Source organism: Lissotriton helveticus, chromosome 3_2 (genome assembly GCF_964261635.1).
Source record: "Lissotriton helveticus chromosome 3_2, aLisHel1.1, whole genome shotgun sequence".
Lineage (NCBI taxonomy): Eukaryota > Metazoa > Chordata > Amphibia > Caudata > Salamandridae > Lissotriton > Lissotriton helveticus.
In genome coordinates this window covers 123031188-123052738 of record NC_136062.1, presented here as the reverse complement: position 1 = coordinate 123052738, position 21551 = coordinate 123031188, and the positions used below count along the sequence as shown (strand labels likewise).

Below are 21551 nucleotides of genomic sequence, written 5' to 3'. Positions count from 1 at the left end.
CTTTTTTACAAGCCTACTTCTCCAGCTCATTTAATTCAACCACTGCTCATATTTTTGATGATGACTCTAGAAGGGATATATGAGTAGTAGGCAGCGAGGTCAATTAGGTTTCCTATTCAGACAATGTTTTTGACGAGAGCCATTCCAGCTATTGAGTATATGAGCCACTGGCATTATACAGTTGAGGTCTGGAAACAATTATGTGGCCCATAACAATGGGCACGATTTATAAACTATGATGTAGAACTTAGATTTTAGCACTCTAATGATTTTTCCAATTATAGATTTAGTGACTTTGTTCCCCTTATTCATTATAGTGTTGGTATCTGGATAAATACACTTTTCCACATTGGAAGATGTGGTATCTATGGTTTAGAATTATAGACCATCTGTATTTACCAATTGTCTCTATTGCCTAGAATGTATTGAGGGTTCTATATTTAGTGTTCTACATGTTGTCAGTTACTACCTGACTTCTGTTCCTGGCTGACGTGCTTCGTGATTGCTGTGAAGGACAAGTATTAAAGAACCTTCATTCTGCATCAATCTTCTCTCTGCACTTTATTGAAGACTGGATGTAACATTTGGCGACGTTTGGGATTTCTGCCTTCACATCACCAGCAACCACCAAAGCACTGGGAGACTTTCTCAACGACCCGAGTGCGCTGGAACATTACTTTCAAGAAGCGCCCGTCAACCACTTAAGGTCGTATGAAAATTTTATTTGTCGGACAATTCTTACCTGTCCAAAGACACTTAATCATCGTAGCGCTTTTCAAAATCAGGAGCGAACTGCTGCTCGAGCGCCACAAAGACTCCACGTTCCTACCGCTCGAGCGATTCACGGCTTGAGCATTCCATCGGACGTGTTCAGAATCTACTGCCATACTCGTCTCATACTCCCAGTCAGCTGCTGACGTCATAAAACTCCGTCCAGGTCACGACGGAGTGACGCTTTTCACGTCAGATCACCCTACGTGCCTCCATCTTGGAGCGGTTCACGCAGATTCCACAACATAATTAACGTGCGCAATCAGTTTCATGCGCTCGTTTTTTCAAGACTTTTATCATCGTTCGTTTCCTCATAATTTTATCATCGCATAGGAGCCAATCGCATTTAACAACATTTTAAAACGTTTTTTCATTTTTAAACTGTTTTTTTCAACCCAGTTCTGGACTTCAAGCAATTCAGTCGTCTTCAGGTTTGGATTCTATTTTAGTTTAAAAACTGTGGTTCTACAAATTTCTCAGCACATCTTTTTGGAACTCTACTCGATGATGTGCACATCTTAGAAAGTACTATAAAAATTATTCAGTATGGTTATTTGAGAAAAACAAATTTTTACATTTCATATCATTTAACTTTATTATATTCATTATTCACATCTTATACGAAAATGTCTCAAAATATTGTCACTCCTCCTTATTTTCTTTCTGATCCAGGTGTACCCAAAACCAAATGGAAACAATGGTTCAAAGGTTTTGGTAGTTATATCATTGCCTTAGATGGTCAAAAATATGAACCAGACAGGAAGTTAGCCTTACTATATAACAGTCTTGGAGCTGAAGGCCAGCGCATTTTTGACCATTTACCTGTCTCTCCCCAACCTCATGAAACTGATTGGGATGTTTTTCAAGAAGCAGTTTCCAGACTAGCTAAGTATTTTATTGATGAAACCAGTGTAGTTGTTGAACGTCACAAATTTTATACCAGACATCAATTTGAGTATGAGTCAATTGACACTTTCCTAACTGAACTTAGAGTTTTGATCGCAACGTGCGAATTTGATGGCAACATAGACTCTTACCTCAGAGATCAAATAATTGTTAATTGTTATAATAAAAAGGTCCAGGAGAGATTACTGTGTTGCAGAGATCCATCTCTCAAAGAAACTCTTGAACTTGCTAGAGGAATTGAGAGATCTGTCTCTTCACAAAGAGTTTTAAACAAAAATAAAAGTGAAACCTTGGCTGAAACTGTCAGTGCTTTAAATATTAAACCAAAATCTTTCCAATATAAAAACAAAGATTCCAGAGAACCTAGGAAAAATGTTGCGTGTTTCAGGTGTGGATCTTCTTCACATCTAGCCAATTCCAAAAGTTGTCCAGCTCTTAATAAAATTTGTCTTAATTGTAAACGTACTGGTCACTTCACCAGGGTGTGTAACAGAAACCCTATAAAAGTTAATACGATTGAAAATGTTGAATTTTCTGAACCAGAAAATGTATGTACAGTGGTTCCATCTAATAAGATTATTCTATACATTGATGCTGAATTAGATGATGGTGGTCCTATCTGTGACATCACCATTGGTGATATTGTAATTCAAGTGACGGTGGATTCTGGATCTCCAATCACCTTTGTCACTGACATCTTATATAATTTGCATTGGAAATCTTCCCAACTATTTCCTCCTGACATACACACCATTTCATTTGGTGGTCATTCCATTGACATGTTAGGATTTTTCAATGACACCATAAAATTTGAGGACAGATGCATTGCTACTAAAATATACGTAGCTAAAAATGGATACAACATATTAGGATGGAAAGATCAGGGCAAATTCGGTATGGTTCTAAGACCTGGCACTTCTTGTCCCATCTCCTTAGTTGATGTTTGTTCTTCCACCAATCTTGCCTTAAACCAACTTCTTACCAAACATAGTGCTCTCTTCAAAGACAAGCTGGGTCTTGTACATGACTTTGAGCATCGCATTGTCCTCAAAAAGGATGCCATTCCTGTTATCCATAAAGTAAGGAATGTCCCCCTATCTGTTAGGTCTCAACTAAAGCTACACTTCGAGCAACTTTGCCTAGACAAAGTTATTGAGCCTATTAATTCATCAGAATGGGTGGCCCCCATTGTTATCGCGAAGAAAAAGGGTAGCAAAGACATAAGATTATGCATTGATTTAAGATCATTAAATAAAAATATTTTAATTGATTGCTTTCCCCTTCCCAAGATCCAGGACATGTTAGCCCAACTTGGTGATTCTAAAGTTTTTTCGTGTCTGGACTTGAGATCTGCATATCACCAAGTTGAACTCTGTGAAGACTCCCGTGATTTGACTTCTTTTAATACACCATTTGGTCCTTACAGATTCCTACGCATGCCTTTTGGGCTCGCGTCTGCTGCTTCTGTTTTCCAGAAGCTCATGTACAAAATGTTTGGAAATTGTAGCAATGTATTAGCTTACCAAGATGACATTCTGATTTATTCCAAATGTGATAATGATCATATAAAGAAACTGTCTGAAGTGCTGAACATTCTCGAAACCAATGGTTTCACTGTAAAAAAAGAGAAGTGTAAATTTATGGTTGACAGCATCGATTACCTTGGTCATCACATTTCCAGCAGTGGCATATCTCCCAAACAAGATCTTATTAAAGCCATTGTAGATAGTCCAAATCCCGAGAACAAAGATCAACTTAGGTCTTTCCTCGGTCTGTGTGAGTATTACTCAAGATTTGTGGATTGTATTGCTTTACAAACTGAACCTTTAAGGAAATTACTCAGAAAAGGTGAAAAATTTGTTTGGGATGATTCTCTCAACAAAACTTTTGTACATTTAAAAAAACTCATTGTACAGGCCCCCTCTCTTCATTCTTTTAGAGATGACATTCAATCAATTGTCACGGTGGATGCAAGCGGCATCGGGTTAGGGGCTGTTTTGTCTCAGTTAATTGATGGTGTGGAACAAACTGTTGGTTTTGCTTCCAGGTCCCTTTCTCCTGCAGAACGCAGATACAGCCCCATTGAGAGGGAAGCTCTGGCTTGTCTTTGGGCTACCAAGCATTTCGAAACTTACCTTTGGGGTAGAAGATTTATTTTGGTGACAGACCATAAACCCTTAGTTTTCCTTTTATCAAACAAAGATCACAATAATCTCAGTCCTCGCTTAGTTAGGTTGCTTTCAAGAATGTATGAATTTAACTTCTCTATTACACATATCCCTGGAGGGAAAAATACTCGTGCTGACTTCCTTTCTAGATGTCCACTTAAAGATTCTGATGGTGCTTTTTCTCTTAGTGAAGACTCTGAGTGCGTTGTGGGTATGGTTGATGGTTTGATGTTTTCTGAGAGTATCATCAGTAAAGATGAGTGGTTAGATTGTGTCAAATTAGATAAGGCCCAAGACATAATCAAGGGTCACATATTCAAGGGCTGGCCCGATGATAGGAATCTTGATCCTGGGTTACGGATGTTCTCGAAAGTCAAAGACGAACTTACTGTAGAGGATGATTTTTTGATGAGGGGCTCCTTGTTAATTCCTCCTAACAAACTTAAAGTGAAATTGTTGAATTTGGCTCACCTTGGGCATTTGGGGATCACCGGTACCAAGAAAAGATTAAGACTCTACTACTGGTGGCCAAATCTAGATGTTGATGTGGAAAACTATGTGGGTAGGTGTTCTTGTTGTTTTGAAGCTGACAAATCGCTCAAGCTGCGGAATACTCCTCTTCGTCCTGTTCCTTATCCTCAGGGTCCCTGGGAGAAACTGGGCATTGACTTTATTGGTCCCATGTATAATTTAAAGCCTCATTTAAGGTTTGCTTTAGTCATTGTGGATTATTTTTCCAAGTGGGTTGAGTGCAGGTTCATGTCTGATCCCTCCACTGTCGGTGTTATTGATTTTTTGGATGACCTTTTTCATAGAGAAGGGATTCCCAAATGTCTAGTTTCTGACAATGGTGTTCAGTTCAAATCCCATGTTACCCAAAAATTTTTATCTAATCTTGACATCAAACACTTAACTGTTGCTCTATACAGCCCACAAGGAAATGGCATGGTTTAAAGGGTTAACAAAATGTTAAAAGACACCATCCAACTAGCCTGCATGCAAAATTTGGATGTTTCTAAAGCTGTTAAAGAAAGGTTGTGGAGTTATCATAACACGCCTCACTCCACGACTGGTGTTACCCCTTTTGTCTTGTTAAAGAAACGTTTTGGTTCTTCCAAACTTAGTCCTCCTTGGGTCCTTGACAAGACAAAAGTTGATGGAAAATTACCTAATGTTGATCACGTTCGTGACAAAGTTGTTGCTATGCAAAACAAAATGAAAGTTGCTTATGATAAGTTTAAAACCAAAATTGTTCCCTTCAAGGTGGGTGACTCGGTCAAAGTCAAAAGACCTTTGAAAAACAGTAGTCAGACATCTAAGTTCTATCCTGCTTCAAAAGTTATCGGAGTTTCTAAGAATGCTGTATTACTTTCAAATGGGAAATGGTGGAGCAAAAGAAATGTGGTGGTTGTCAATCCTCATGTTTCCAAAGACTGCAAAGGCTTGAAGGACAGCAATCTTTCAGCCTGTTTATCTCCGGATTTGCAACCCTCCACATCTTCCTCTCAAGAAGATTCTTACTTCATTTCTGGAGCTGAGAATTTGGAACGTCCTGGTCCAATTGGTCCTTCTTCCCTGCTGTCGGACCAATGTTCGCTTCCTGATGTCATTGATGATAGTTGTACCTTTAATATTTTACCAGATTGTTCTGCCTCAAAGATCATTTCTGATTCTTCTAACACTGTTCCAAAAATCAATTCTGCTCAAGTTGATCTTCCACCTGTTCTCAGACGGAGTACTCGCAACACCTGTATTCCTGCTTATCTCAAGGACTTTTATCTTTAATTTTGTTTTTGTTTTTGTTTTAGGGAAGGGAGATGTGTGGTATCTATGGTTTAGAGTTATAGACCATCTGTATTTACCAATTGTCTCTATTGCCTAGAATGTATTGAGGGTTCTATGTTTAGTGTTCTACATGTTGTCAGTTACTGCCTGACTTCTGTTCCTGGCTGACGTGCTTCGTGATTGCTGTGAAGGACAAGTATTAAAGAACCTTCATTCTGCATCAATCTTCTCTCCGCTCTTTATTGAAGACTGGATGTAACAGAAGAGTTGGTGAACAATTTGTCAACATAAGCAATACAATCTATCTAGCAGTAATAGTTAACATTAACTGCCAAAGCCATTTTCTAAAAACCTCTCTTTTGTTTGAATGGGATTGTGTGCATTCTCCTCCAGGCCTTCACATTTTATCAACTTTTCTTTATTCTATTCAATAACTTGCACTCCATAAAAAAATTCTATATGTTAAGTTATCATGTGCACCTTTGCCATCTATTAAATGCCTTTGCAAACCAATTCATAACATTACTTTGGTGCATTTAACAACTTTAAAAAAAACAATTTTTCTCTCTAAAACATACATCATTCTCACAACTGAAGTCTATGTCAAGAGTACAAAATCAGTCAGAGCCCTTAAAAAAAAAGCTGATAACACATGGATGTTTTAAATATTACATGCAAACCCACCAGCTAACAAACCGGTCAAAGTTAAAACATTGTTTCGACGGATAAGGTGGTTTCAATAAATATTGATAACGTTACTCTTATGTGCCTTAAAGACTAGCGCAGCTGTGAACTAAAGCTCTCTTTAAAAAGAATTGGACAATTAAGGTATTAGTTCAAATTTGAACCCTTCGCTTACTGCTTTAACTGGAATCAAACAGTTTGAACCAAAAATGGTTTGAGCAACATTCCTTTATGGTGCAGTGACAAACCCTTTTGGGGTATTCTCATACCGAGGTTGCCAATATTATATATTCTGGTCAAAAAGTTTTTTCATCTTCATAAGTAGTGTTCATACAAATCTCCCTCAAAGTTATGAGATTGTTCTACGATAGAGACAGTTTTGAGTGCAGCGTATTTTATCTTGGGGTTGAAGAGTGAATTTTGCTAAACATAAAAGCAAATGGTATTCAATAATCTTTAGACTTTCTAGAACTGAAGCATAGCTAGGAGTAAGTGGCAAGGAAAGCTGTGCACATCTGTTGCGTTTATAAACACTTGAGAGTGATTAAAATATTCAAATTGAATGCATTGCTTGTGATGTGACTGGTGCAGAAGTGCAACTGAACGCTAAGAAAAAGTCTCATGGATACCCGAGCAATATCCCTATAACGCTGATCTGGGAAAGCAGGGATTCTATGAAGTAGAGTTCCCCTGACTAAGTGAAATTAAGGTCAATGACCACTTGCCCGCAGAAATAAATGTTGGATTTACCTTCTGATCATTGCAGTGAAGCTCACTGATGTAAACAAGTCAGTGATGAACATTTGAAATATGTAGCAACATTGCAATCAAATGTAAATAAGGAATTGTCTTCATTCGAAACAAATAATGAAACATATCAATAAACCAAAGAAAAACCTTCATTTATCACTAGTTGTGCCAATGTGTTTTCGGGTTTTAAAAAAGACTGTAGCTTTAAAACAGATCTTTGCCTTGCTTCATGAGGAATGAGTTCAGATCTAGAGGGCGCGCTACAGGCTGTGAAGGTAAGAGGTCGAAGTTTTAAATTAGCCATTTGAGTGAAGTGGGCAAATGACTGTCTCCCTGAAACCTCATTTCTCATATGTTCCAAAACTTGAATATTTAGAAAAATGAAACTTTCATTATTAAAAACAAAATAGATTAAACAATGGAATGTACATTTGACGAACACATGGATTCTTTAATGGAGTGCGAGTGACCTGGATCAAATATTTATGTTTACAGTGAAAGGAAAATTCACAATTAACAATCTTCTTTAGAACAATCTTTATTATAACTGTAATTCATGCTTTGGTCTGTATCGAGAGTTCTTTAGTCAAACTAAATGCAAAATTATACGCACACTGATTGATTGCGTATAGTTAAAATATTGCACAGTATGGACATATATTCTGTCCAGTTTCGGAACAGCGAGGATAAGTGTAGCAAGGTGGAGCACCCTCGCTGATTTAGATTACATTACAATTGTAAAATTAAAGTCCCCTGACAGTGGACTCAACTTTTTGAATCAAGGACAGTCTTTTCTCCCACTCAACCGATATAGCGTTTGTTTAGCAATCTGGGATGAAAGAATTACCTAGCAGGAGAGGACTCCTAGCCAGCTTGAGATACATCTCAGTAAATAAAGGCAATTAGGTCCCAGCAAAATGATCTGTATTTTGACAGGTGCATTCCCTTCCACCAATCCACTTCTATAAAACGCAGCCCACAGCTTAACAGTCCATGTGGTTATAACATTGATGATTAGACAATGCTGTGGTTTCATCATTGACCAAATAACTAAGACAAAAGGTTGACATCAGGGACAATTTAACAGATGGAGACAACCACCATTTAAAGTTCTAGGGACAGAACTGCAACAAACCCAACAAAGTTGGGTGGATGCATGTGGAGGAAGAAACATCATTGGGTGGTAGAGAGAGTGTTGACCAAGGTAAGAATATAAAATTAATTTCTCCTAAACTGACAATTAGCTGTGATAGAGAAACAGTAGCAAATGTTTAAAGGCGGATCATGCTAAGGAATCCAAGAGTTCCACACTCTCCTTATCTTTGTTTTTGTTTTAAACTATGGCCCAACAACGAAAATAAACCTAAATATGGTGTTTAAAGATCTATCTTAAGAAGAGAAACAGTTGACTGAGATTTTCAACTTCATATAAATCGGTTTCATTTTGGAAAATGCTCAGTTTCTTGGTGACCAAACGTTTGCTATCTCCACAACGGATCAGTAATAAAGAGTCAAATTCTTTTTTAATTGTGGTCTTTTTCTTAGTGACTTGTTTCTAAGCAATGTTTAATCTAAACAAAACAGTTCAATGCTGAATAAGATATGTGGTGTATGTTTACAAGACTGGGTGGGTGACACCTTACTCTTTTTTCCATAAACCCAGACCACAACCCCACACTTCTACAACAGCAATCAAACTCCAGGAAATCTGCGAGTGAGCCACCCCCACACGCAATATGGCAATCGATGTAAATTGTCATAATGTTATTTTTAGTAGCCGCAGTACACATTATACTGCAACAGTTAACATTCCCACGGTAATATCTGCTTGTCTCTAGAATTCTATAATTAAATTACTTGCCAATTTAGATACTCCCTAAATCAAAACTAGGTTAATTGAATATGAAGTAATTGGAGCCCTATATTACATTCCTCTGCAGCCTACATAACTTGTGCCGTTCAGAACAGCTTGCACAGTATGAAAAGCTAGAAAAAGAAGTACATATAATATTACCCACAGCAATCGGATCAGATGCGCACAGGTCAGCTCCAGAACAATTTTAATTACTTGGGTGTTTCATTTCCAAGTACTTGCATATACTTGCCTACCAGGTAATCAAGCTCCGCTAGATACAGCTTCCAAATGCCACAGTAGAAAACCTGCTCCAAAGACACCCACATTCTCCATAAATCTTTGACACACGAGAAACCTGATAAATAGTTTGGCGACTTCGCTGATATACCCATCGTTTATAGAACTATGCCAGCACTGTTGATGGTGTGCACACATTGGTACTCACCTTGCATAAAGAACGTACTTGCAAACATACTGCTGGGAGGTTTGGGGGAAGAGTAACTTGGAGATTCTCTGTTGAAATCATCTGAATTTGGAGACGGTGCATACACCTAAAAAGAAAGGAGAACCATCAAATCACACGTTGTTGACATTTGAATGCACCTTATATCAATCAGTCTGCGTTTAAGAGAATTATGCAACAATTATGTAGACAGGTGAGCTAAGGATCCATGAACAAAATGCTCATTTTTGGTAGAAGCACAACACTGCGTTTTCACTTCCAGTGCAAGGATTTGGGGCTTTAGTCCCCTTTTTTTTTGCTTTCCCCTGAACAAGTACACATTTGACACTTCTATAGGCAACCTAGCCGTCTGGCTGGTGCAGCCTACTGCGCCTTTAAATAGCTTTACTCACACAAAGAAATATCACCCATTGTTGGTTTTTGTTTAACGGCGACCGCCGAATTCATATTTTGCACAATTGCATGCCACTGAGAAACAGACTTTTTATAGCAGCAAGGGTAACATAGGCAATGAGCAAGACAAGCGCGTGCACAAGTTTAAGTTCAACTCAACTGATAAACTTACTATTTTTGACATTGTTTTATGGTGATACATTTGATTATGCGAAAGCTACAATGAACAGAAGCAGGCAGGGAATCCTGTTTACAATAAATTGTTTTGCATAGGCACCTGGTGAAAGGACATTTCAATCCGTGCATACAGTTATATACAGAATTTGGAACCACAGTGCCCACTGAATCGAGCCCAGTGATGTAAATAAAGAAGTAGGTAACAACGGTGGCCGAGCGCGGCTCACAACAGAAACCTCAACAAAAACAGTACGCGATACCACACAATAGTCCGAAGTGATCCAGATTGGCCTTGTAACCCCTCGATGACCCGCGAGAGCAGAGTGTAAGGCAGGGGCAATGCACAGCGGGGGGTGATATAAACACTCGGCCCCACAACAGCTGCTGGCTTTGAGAAACAACAATTGTGTGAGCACGACAGCCTCCCAGCCCCAGTGAACGGTCGGCAGGAGGGGGGGTTAACTGGCAAACACTGGCCCTTATTATGGAACTGGGGGAAAGGATGGGAGGGTAACAAACCAAAAATGTGTCAGTGACCGAAACCGCCTCACACTACACCAAATCCCAAATGTCAATAAAGGTGCGCAAACAAGAATCCTGGGTGCAGCCAACCAACGACCACCTAGAACATGACTGAGACGGGCAGATAATTGGGTACAACCTTTATCAGTAAATAGTGAAGGGGCCAGTTCATTACATCAAGTGCATTTGCGATTTTTTGTTTTAAACATGGTTGTCTGTGTCAGTGTACATATGACGCCCTTGTAGCATTGTGCTTCCCAAGTTAAACCACTGACCCATAGATAGATACCTAGGCTTCTAGAGAACATGCAGCGTAGACAGTCAGCCAAGTTACCAGAATTTCCAACTGGTGGTAACCATTTACAGCCTTAGTTAAAATAAAAACCCACTACTCTTTAATCCAGACTTTAAGGGAATCCTAGCGTTTGATCTGAAAATCGTTGTAATTTAGCTATGCTTAAATGCACACTTTGCTTCCATATTCATCCTGACTAGTCTGAAGAAAACATTTCACCAATATTAAAGACCCAAAGGTAAACCAGGTCATTGCATCCCTGTAGCAATGAGTTTACCTGGTCAATGCAAGGACATAAACAAGCTACTGCAAAAGGAAATACAACTGAGAAACTATTGCAGTGATGAAAGTACATGTAGGCGAGCTTGTCTCTTCACTTTGGGAAGCCCTCAATTAAACATGGCAGCATCCCAAGGACCACCATCTCAGGCTTCTATGATCAGTCCGGTTTGTGATGCATCACCTGAGTGCAGGTACAAAGAACTGTGTCAAGGTTTTACTCAATCTTTCTGCACACCTGTCAGAAAACGTTTATTTTTTGTTTAGTAAAATTTCAAACGTTTTTTAAGAAACAAAATTTACAAAAATAGGTAAATATATAGCAACATAATTTGGTTTTTATAGGAACAACCCTTACAGTTTAATTTCTTCTATAATGGGAAGTGTATGAGTAAATGAATCCCATCTTCCACAAAGCACTGGCTGTACTGTTAACCAGCACATTTTGGCTCTTTTTTCCAGGTCTGCATGAGCTGCGTTCTTTCAATAAGTGGGCTGTGGACATTGACCATGTACTTTATCATAGGCCACATTCGTTGTTCTTCATGGCGATTAGACATTTTGCTCCAATTTAGTTTCAATCTTAAATTGTGTAAAAATAATAGGCTTACTTCGTATTTGTATTTCCGTTGGGTTATATATTCAATGTATTTGCAAGTAAATTCTCATTGTGTGGTCTGGTTTTTTTACTTGTATGAGAAGCATATGTTCCTGCCTATAGTACGTGGAGATAGAATTTCCAAGGTTTTTGTCTTCTTATTTTGCTCTCTATAAGGGCTTTAAACTGAAAATATATGCTGCTGGTTTTCTGGCAGTACTATAAGGAATTTTGTGATCTAGTCTTTGGTGTCAAGCATTACTGAGTGTCCCCTTAATTCTGCTCAACTTTCAGTACTTGTCCAGAGAAAACGAGGTGGGAACTTTCTCTGGTTATTTGTCTCAGTTAATGTACAACTGGGTGTGAATGTGGGTTAGACTTTGCCGCCAGTGATGAGGAATGGTTTGAAAAATTCATCAAATTGTAATATCAACTGTTTCTATACCACTAGCTTTTCAGGAACCACAGATCTCCAAAGAGATCATGCTTCATGAGGTCACGGTAACCAGGTGGGCCAATCATTTCTAACATATTCAGACTCAAATTGTGATTACCAATTCAGACACTGGATGTAGGTAATTTCCAACAACCCTTAAAATATTTCAATCAAGTAGGTGGCTTAATTAGAACCATCATACGGAAAAGCAGGCACCTGCATGGGAAACTGCACTATCTCTGCGAAAAAATGTAGCCAGTGTCCGCACCGCGACGAATCATCTTACAAATGTCAATATTCAAGAACCTATCAAGTTGTAACTCCTATAGAACAAATGCATTGTTTTGATTTGTCCAACGGTAAGGATTTCCTTGGCAATGTTGGCTTCGGAGTAGCACACCATTAAAATGTCTCTTAGAAGTCCAGAAAGGGATTCAAAGAAAGTGAATGACCGAAAATGTTTTACTGCAGTCATCAAAAAGTTGGGAGAGCAACGCACCAAATTCAACAATCTCTGCTGCGTGTAAAGCACAGATACATGTGCATCAATGTGTATCCTTACATGTGGATACTGCTATACATACAGTGATCCTAATAAACCACTGATAACGCATGCATACAACACAAACACCCAACTTCCTGACCATGCTTTGATGCCTGTGTACAATTGTCCTACTACTGTGAGAAATAAGGTTTCATTATTTGGACACGGCCTGTCATGCAAATGAAGGCGGCATAAGTCGTGGCTGATAGTCCATCCATCAGTGTCACAGGACAGCCATGGGAAACAAAGCTTTGCTGCCTGTAGCAGCAGCAGCAGCATGGAGATGCATGACTAATGCGAGAACCCTATGAGAAAGGCCTATTTTCTATTATTTCTGAATGGAAAGGGATACCTGTTTATCAGTAAGGCATGTCAAATGGCAACTGTCTCGGTGTAAAGCGAGCAGCCATCTCCTCTGGAAGTAATTTCAGTGGCATGATATGGAACCCAGTCACCTAATTAAAAAAATATGCATCTGAGGAACAACTCGGTTTAAACCAACGTCAAGGTATCACAAATGCGGTCATTCCAGGCGCATTCTGCCACGATTGTGAATATTTAACAATGCCACTAAACATGCATGCCACAGTGTGTGTGTAGGACTGCTGCTCTCGCTCACACGTTCTTCTGAGTGCTATAACCTCAGTGCTCAGCCCAGCAGGGTTCTTGCTGTTGCACTGCTGCCAGAACCAGCATTCTCAGATCAAAGAGTTCTTGCAGCACACACAACTGATGTGGTCGCAGGGACTTCATTAACAGCAGATGTACGAAGCGCCGAGCCAACTCCACAGAAAGAGCCCGTCTCTTTGAGTAACAGTCAGAAAGGGCCACAAATGAAAAACAGATCCCTTGAGTCATCTGATCACCTGCAGACGAATGACAGCTTTGGTTTCAGTGACCTCATTTTTTTTGTTCTTGTTTGTGCGTAAATATTTGAAACAAAACAGAATACGACTTTAACCAAAACCCGTTTTGTCCAGCTTGCAGGCACATTGATTAAGCGCTTTCAATGCTTTTGGTTTCTATCACAATCAGAACTGTCCTTGCTACTGTTGCACGTGGAATGTTGTCTGCACCGGAGAGTGGGATGCAGTGTCATCAGAATGCAAAGTCTACACTGGTCCTTTGCATTCATCACTAATGTCCACCCCTTGGGCGGCTGACATGAGTGAGGGCCCACACCTTAGAGGGATGTTGTATGATACTGGCCTGGTCATTGGATGGGCATGCCCCATATTCAGGAGTATCTTATAGAAGTTCTGAGCAAATGCATTAAAGCAGGAGTGCCTGGAAGAGACCGCGGGCATCTCCCTTTGGGCTGAGAACGGCACTACACTGGAGGGCCCCACTCAGGCAAGGAAGGAAGCTAAGAACTCTGGCCTTTTAGACCTATTAAAGTCAACTGAGTGAAGAGTGGGGTCCTCAACAGAACAGGGACTTGCCTCATGAGAGACCAACATTCAGCACATGCAGAGGCTCATCCACCCTCCGACGGGTGGCTGTCTTGAGAACAACCACAATGATTTGTCTGCATGATGCTGTGGGCCAAAGAGTATGCTGGATTTGTGCTGCACAGTTTAGAAGGAGTGCAGGGAATTGCACCCAAGTAAAGTAGGAGATCAGTCACCAAATCAAAGGTGAACAAGGTGGGGCTTTCAGAAGGAGGAGCGAAACTTGCCTTTGACAATTGTGCTTATTGGATTCATTGGCTGTTGCTTGGTGACCGTGATTTGATGAAATGAGTATTTCCTGTAACAATCACCAATACAGGTTGTGAATCTAGGAGCAAAAGGTGAACGCAGGTCAATGTAGAAAAACGTTTCAATCTGTTTGTGAATTAATTTACTGGCACACGTGATACAAACTGCACAGATTTTGAAATTAAGAAATTAACCTACAACAGTTCCTTGGAAACAATTTGTTGGCACAAAGTTGTCTGTGTCAGGGGTCACACCCTGAAGAGTACTGAGCAGCATGTACCATGAGAAGCAAGGGGTGACAAGGGCATCATCAGTTTAAGAACAAGCATAAGCAACGAGGTCAGCAGTCCTGAGCGTACGTGCAGAGTAAAGTAAAATGAAAAATTTAAAGGCAAAGTGTTATGATTTTTTTTCTAGAATACACATTTTTATGTCAATAAATGATGCCAAAAGATAATCCCAGAGGGTTGAGCAGATGCTAGAAAAAAGTGGTTGTGTAGTCTTACAGTCTTCCTTGGGTAGCAGCCAGAGAGTTTTATCTGATATTTAAGATGCTAATTACTGACGGGCAAACAAGAGGCTTAAATAGTCTTGTCAATGCCTCAGGCTGTTGTGGTTATGGCAACCACAGTTCTACAGCCTGCAGATAAAGGTGAAAACTCAACAGTGTCAGCGAAGATTAGCAGTGAATCACCTGAGGGAGTAAAAGCAAGTGTAATGCAAAAGTTGGCGGATTCATTTTAAAAATACAATGCTTTAACAATTGGAAGCTCTACTCAAAACAGAGAAGTGCCTAACTTTATAAAATGCTGGCCACACTTCTGAGCAAAGCAAAGCAGCACTTGTAACGCTAGGAGATAACAAGGTTCCTAAAACTGCTCTTCTTGATCAAAGTCATAAAATAACCCATCCCGAGCTCCAATGGCCCTGAAATTAGAGAAGAATGTCTCTACTCCAAGGGAGTGCCTTATCTACACTCCACTGTACCTAGGGACGGGTCGCGCTGGCAGGAAATAATGCTCTTAGCATTGGGCACTTATACGGGTTTAGTGTTAGCAGTGGCCTGCACATATAATATAATATATATAATAATAATAATAATAACATATAATAAATACAAGTTCGCATTGTTGTACTAGGTCTATTTTCGAAAAAATAAAATCAGTTTTGTTTTACTATCGATTTTCTCTGCCTCCCCTAAAATGTAATTATTTCTCTCAGTTTTCCTTCTCCTTTGAAGACTTCATAGGAATGATTGCGGGTGTATGTAAACCCCTTCCCCAACCTAGCGCAAAATCAGACAAAAAAGGATAGATAACTGCAAGCTGTTCAGACGCCCATCAAACTGTCAGGGTCGACATTCAATTTAAGGAATGACACTAGCAGTCCATGATTCATTAAAAGCTGCTCCCAATTCTATGGGGGCCAGGAACCTGAGGAGTTGGGCTGCTAACTCAGAGGCAAACATTGGTATTCAAGGAGACCACTGGTGGCCGAAATATTAGAGGACAGTAAATATGTTGTAAGTAACTTCTCTTTCCTTCAGAGTTATTTCTTTGGAGGGGAAATAATTCACACAGGAACCTTACATCATTTTAAAAAAGGGAATTCTTTTTTGCAAGAAGTGGCTGGAGAGAACATTGATTTGTTTTGACTCTGGAAAGTATTTAAGTAGAGGCCAGTGGAGCATGGCAGATTATCTTCAGGGAATGACACATGGACAAGATGCGGTCAAGGGGTTCGCTCCCTTAAAAGCTCTCAATGTTCTCCTCAAGCATTGAATTCTTTCCAAGAATTCAGAAAAATCCCTGCTCTTTTTCCTCTACCTAGGGTGAGCGGCTCCGAGGCGCCCCCGTTGACTACCACGCAGGCTTTTGGCTCCTTATAGAGCGCCATCACCATCCTTCTATAGTTCTCACCCAACCCGAACTTTTGCATGCAAAGATCAAGGAAGGCCCACGATACTCTGTCAAAGGCTTTCTCAGCGTCCAGAGCGATCATGACTGCTGGCTCACAGTTAGCGGAGGCGTGGTTAATTAAGTGGCATAGAAGTCTTCTGTTGTCGTGGGACATCCTGTTTTTGAGGAAGCCCACTTGAGAGTTGTGGATCTGGTTTGGGAGGTGAGCGTTGAGCCTTGCCGCTAGGATTTTAGCATATATCTTGCAGTCAACGTTAATTAAGGAAATGGGGCGGTAATTTTGTGGGTACTGTGGGCCTTTGCCCTCTTTTGGGGTGACTATAATGTTGGCCTCTGCCAACTCTCTATGATCAGGAACAACAATAAGATAAAGGGAATCCCGATCTTGGGGAACACAGTAAAACTAGCTGCATACGCGGACGACATTCTCATCACAACAGAAGACCCGGGACCGTTGATAACACTGCAAATGTCCTCCATTGAGGAATATGCCCAGGTGGCTGACTACAAACTGAACAGGGACAAATCCGAATGCAAACCACTAAATGTGCACACAACTAGGGCAGTCCTAGGGACCTTAGGGTTGACTTGGCAGAAAAAATGCCTGAAATATCTTGGCGTCTACTTCGGAAGGGACCTTAAATCAACACTAGACCACAACGAAAAAATAATACTAAACAAGCTGAAAGACAAGCATTGAAAATGCAATAGGTCTCGCAATAGAAGAGTTTGACATTTTTCGTTTTGCATATAGATGAGTGGCGTTGCGTGGATGAGTGGCGTTGCGTGGATGAGTGGCGTTGCGTGGGTGAGTGGCGTTGCGTGGGTGAGTGGCGTTGCGTGGATGAGCGGCGTTGCGTGGCTGAGCGGCGTTGCGTGGCTGAGCGGCGTTGCGTGGCTGAGCGGCGTTGCGTGGCTGAGTGGCGTTGCGTGGCTGAGTGGCGTTGCGTGGGTGAGTGGCGTTGCGTGGGTGAGTGGCGTTGCGTGGGTGAGTGGCGTTGCGTGGGTGAGTGGCGTTGCGTGGGTGAGTGGCGTTGCGTGGGTGAGTGGCGTTGCGTGGGTGAGTGGCGTTGCGTGTGTGTGTGGCGTTGCGTGTGTGTGTGGCGTTGCGTGTGTGTGTGGCGTTGCGTGTGTGAGTGGCGTTGCGTGGGTGAGTGGCGTTGCGTGGGTGAGTGGCGTTGCGTGGGTGAGTGGCGTTGCGTGGGTGAGTGGCGTTGCGTGGGTGAGTGGCGTTGCGTGGGTGAGTGGCGTTGCGTGGGTGAGTGGCGTTGCGTGGGTGAGTGGCGTTGCGTGGGTGAGTGGCGTTGCGTGGGTGAGTGGCGTTGCGTGTGTGAGTGGCGTTGCGTGTGTGAGTGGCGTTGCGTGTGTGTGTGGCGTTGCGTGGGTGAGTGGCGTTGCGTGGGTGAGTGGCGTTGCGTGGGTGAGTGGCGTTGCGTGGGTGAGTGGCGTTGCGTGGGTGAGTGGCGTTGCGTGGGTGAGTGGCGTTGCGTGGGTGAGTGGCGTTGCGTGGGTGAGTGGCGTTGCGTGTGTGAGTGGCGTTGCGTGTGTGAGTGGCGTTGCGTGTGTGAGTGGCGTTGCGTGTGTGAGTGGCGTTGCGTGTGTGAGTGGCGTTGCGTGTGTGTGTGGCGTTGCGTGTGTGTGTGGCGTTGCGTGTGTGTGTGGCGTTGCGTGTGTGTGTGGCGTTGCGTGTGTGTGTGGCGTTGCGTGTGTGTGTGGCGTTGCGTGTGTGAGTGGCGTTGCGTGGGTGAGTGGCGTTGCGTGGGTGAGTGGCGTTGCGTGGGTGAGTGGCGTTGCGTGGGTGAGTGGCGTTGCGTGGTTGAGTGGCGTTGCGTGTGTGAGTGGCGTTGCGTGGTTGAGTGGCGTTGCATGTGTGAGTGGCGTTGCATGTGTGAGTGGCGTTGCATGTGTGAGTGGCGTTGCATGTGTGAGTGGCGTTGCATGTGTGAGTGGCGTTGCATGTGTGAGTGGCGTTGCATGTGTGAGTGGCGTTGCGTGTGTGAGTGGCGTTGCGTGTGTGAGTGGCGTTGCGTGTGTGAGTGGCGTTGCGTGTGTGAGTGGCGTTGCGTGGGTGAGTGGCGTTGCGTGGGTGAGTGGCGTTGCGTGGGTGAGTGGCGTTGCGTGGGTGAGTGGCGTTGCGTGGGTGAGTGGCGTTGCGTGGGTGAGTGGCGTTGCATGGGTGAGTGGCGTTGCATGGGTGAGTGGCGTTGCATGGGTGAGTGGCGTTGCGTGGGTGAGTGAATGGTTAGCTGTTGCTTATGCGACGTATAGCACTTAATACTAAAGTAGGCAGACCTTCTTAGCCTTTGTGAGAATAATAGCAAAATAAAAATAAAAACCAGATCAAGTCAAGGACGCAAACGGCACCATGCTATTGTTTATTTACTCAGATGATTTGCATAAAAATGTAACTTGTGAGCACGTTTCTCTAACTCTCCAATAATCCCATTACAACACTTTGTACAAATGAGATTGGGACTCATCCTTCCGAAGTCGAGAAAAATGTGCAACGCTGTGTTGAAGTTAATTTTTTTAATTAACAAAATGCAAATAATGTGGAGAGATTTCAAGTGATTCAGGAATGGGCGCCCTTGTAAAGAGAAAGTACGGCCGGCCTGGGCAGTGATAGGGGAGGAGGGAGGAGAAATGCGAGTCAAGGCAGCAGCAGCCTTTGATGTGCCTGCCGGCCGGCCGTGGATAATTAGGGGGTGAGAAATGCGCTCGGAGGGCTGCCTTTGATGTGGTAATGCGAGGCAGGCAGGCAGGCGGCTGGTGGCATTGTGCACGCGCTTTTTAGGGCTTGCGCAAGCGCAATGACCTAAAAAGCACATGCACTTGAAGGAATCGCCAGTGGAATCGCCAGTGGATAAACACTGGATAAGCCCCTATAGAGCTTCGCCAGCTATGCGCTGAAGCGCATCAGCAGGCGAGCCCTAAAAAACTAGACTGATGGTCACCAAAATTCATCAGCTGGTGGGGTAGGGTGTAAACAGTCAAAATGATGCCAACACCCATGGTTAACTACCTGCTTGGTATGCTCCCGCTTATAACCACAGAGGACTCCCACAGAAAACTGGACAAGCTCATAAACAAATTCCTCTGGAGAGACAAGCAGCCCAGGATAAGTCTACAGAAACTAAGACTAAACAAATACCTAGGGATCTTTAACCTCACCAACTTCAAGACATTCTAAACGGCATGCCTGGCCTGACAAGGAATACACGGGCTCACTCCAGGGCAAGTATACACGCCGGTATGGCTGTCGCTGGAGAAGGCAATCCTAAAAGGCCTTGACCCCATAGCCCTACTCACAGCAAACAAGCACCCCGAGGCCAACAACACCATACTCAACAACACCAAGAACGCACTCCTCAAAGTCGACAGAAGAATGGAGAGTAGCATCACGAACACGAATTGGAAATCTATTTGGTTGAACTCTAAAGTAAAATATAACGACCAGACACTTGATATTAACCCCTGGTATGAGCGAGGCATCTCCCTTCCCATCCAGCTAGAAGGCCCCAATGCCCCTCTCATGTAGCTTGGGCAGCTAAATACTATACGAACCATCCTGTCCGATCTTCCTTTCTCTCTTTCCCACTTTTGTTTCCTTCTTCGAGAGCAATTCACAACACCAGCTAAGACAACTGACGCCATGACTGTGATTACCTAGCGATACATTTACGTCCTACGAATATGTCAACAATGTACTGATTGTTACCCCATCGGCGCACGATGTCACCAGTATTGCCTTCACTATGTGTGCATTGTATATCTGTACTGTATATATAAAAAAATTCTCAATAAAACCCGTTGAAATTAAAAAAAAATCCCTGCTCTGAAATAACAGTTGTACAAGTTATCAACTTTTATGTACTATGATTTAATCACACTCCTAGACTCTTCATGGTTTCACTAATGTCTCTTTTGAAAATCATCTGTTGGTGAGGCACTAAAACTTCATAAGTGCCACTGTAGATAAAGAAAACATGCAAGCACTCCCACAGTGGGGCAATCATTCTAGGCAGTCTCTGGCCTTTTTAGGTGCATTGAAACAATGTGGGTCTTGATGATGGAGTTGCTGCAAACGGAGGGCCACAAGTTTCACAACTTTCTTTAGCAACGCAGTAAGGCTCAAAAGTATCTCTTTCCAAGCATTAGGAGACCAGGTACCATTTAGTGTGAAATAGCACTTGGAAAGTGAGTACAACTAAATGATATGGCTTGAACACCGAAGTGTGTGTGGGAGGAGCAGGAACTAAGGGAATAGTGCACCATAAGTAGATCGAACTAAAAGGAGCAAAAGAAAGATTTCAATGATACATGTTGGGTATATAAATAATTCCTTTGGAAACTGCAATTTGTAAAAGTAATGTTTCATTTCTGTCTATATATCTAGCTGCAGATCCCAGTGCGGCACTTGACATAACGTTTATATTGCAGACTAAGGGTCTCAAATGAAGTACTGAAAGCGAAGCATTGTTCATGCATGTTATCCAGCTACAGATTACAAAAACTCGGATGTGTTCTGGAAAAGGGATGGGAACACCCTATTGAGACATGCCTGGACAGCACACCGAGCAATTATGCTCTTTTTACGAAATCCCACACATTTACAATCTGGGGAACCAGGAAATAAAACGTTATCGTCAGGATCACAAACTTTGGTCAAATGCGGATAGGTGGAATGGACCGCTGGTCTTTGGAATACAAGTTCTCCTTCAATTGGGAAACTAGCAATTTCTGTCCCACATATCAGAGCCAATGAACACCAAAAAACATATCGGAAGATTTTTTGTAAATTGGAACAAGACTAAAAGGACTATGACATGAATGGTACAAACAAAACATCTCCAACTGGGAAGCTCAAAGCATGTATAACCTGTTTTTATACAGAAGCATATTGTTTTGGGAAATGCCATGAAAGCTTTCATACATGGAAAACACAAAAATAGAATCCTTACACTGGTTTAAAATCGCAGCCACTCCAAGAAAATACATTTTAAATACATTTAGGGTAGAATATACTCAACATTTCATACCTGCATCCAACCCAGATTTCATATAAGCATGCTAACTGTGACCTTGATGCAAGAATCTGGCAACGTTAATACTGTGCTATATAGTTGCTTAATGAAATTTACATGTAGCACTGTACATAAATATGTACCAAAGACTTCAGCAGCAGCAAAACTAAGAAAATTGACCGGATCAAGGAAACCAACAAGTAAAACCTATGAAGCCTATTAAAAACCAAAATATAAGATAGGTCAACTCTATAGACAAATTGTCTTAAACTCGTCAGGAGG

At 41.9% G+C, this 21551-nt stretch overlaps 1 protein-coding gene across 21 annotated transcripts in view; it reads right to left on the bottom strand.

Moving 5' to 3' along the window:
- The window catches only part of TCF12 (transcription factor 12), a 797238-nt gene that overhangs the window by 56805 nt on the left and 718882 nt on the right, over positions 1-21551 (bottom strand). For 18 of the 21 annotated variants that reach the window (XM_078684888.1, XM_078684896.1, XM_078684889.1 and 15 more), the window contains one exon: positions 9365-9470. In XM_078684888.1, the coding sequence (XP_078541014.1) occupies positions 9365-9470 (106 nt within the window). The remainder of the gene's footprint in view (positions 1-9364; positions 9471-21551) is intronic. The other 3 variants (XM_078684900.1, XM_078684887.1, XM_078684895.1) reach the window with 1 other exon arrangement.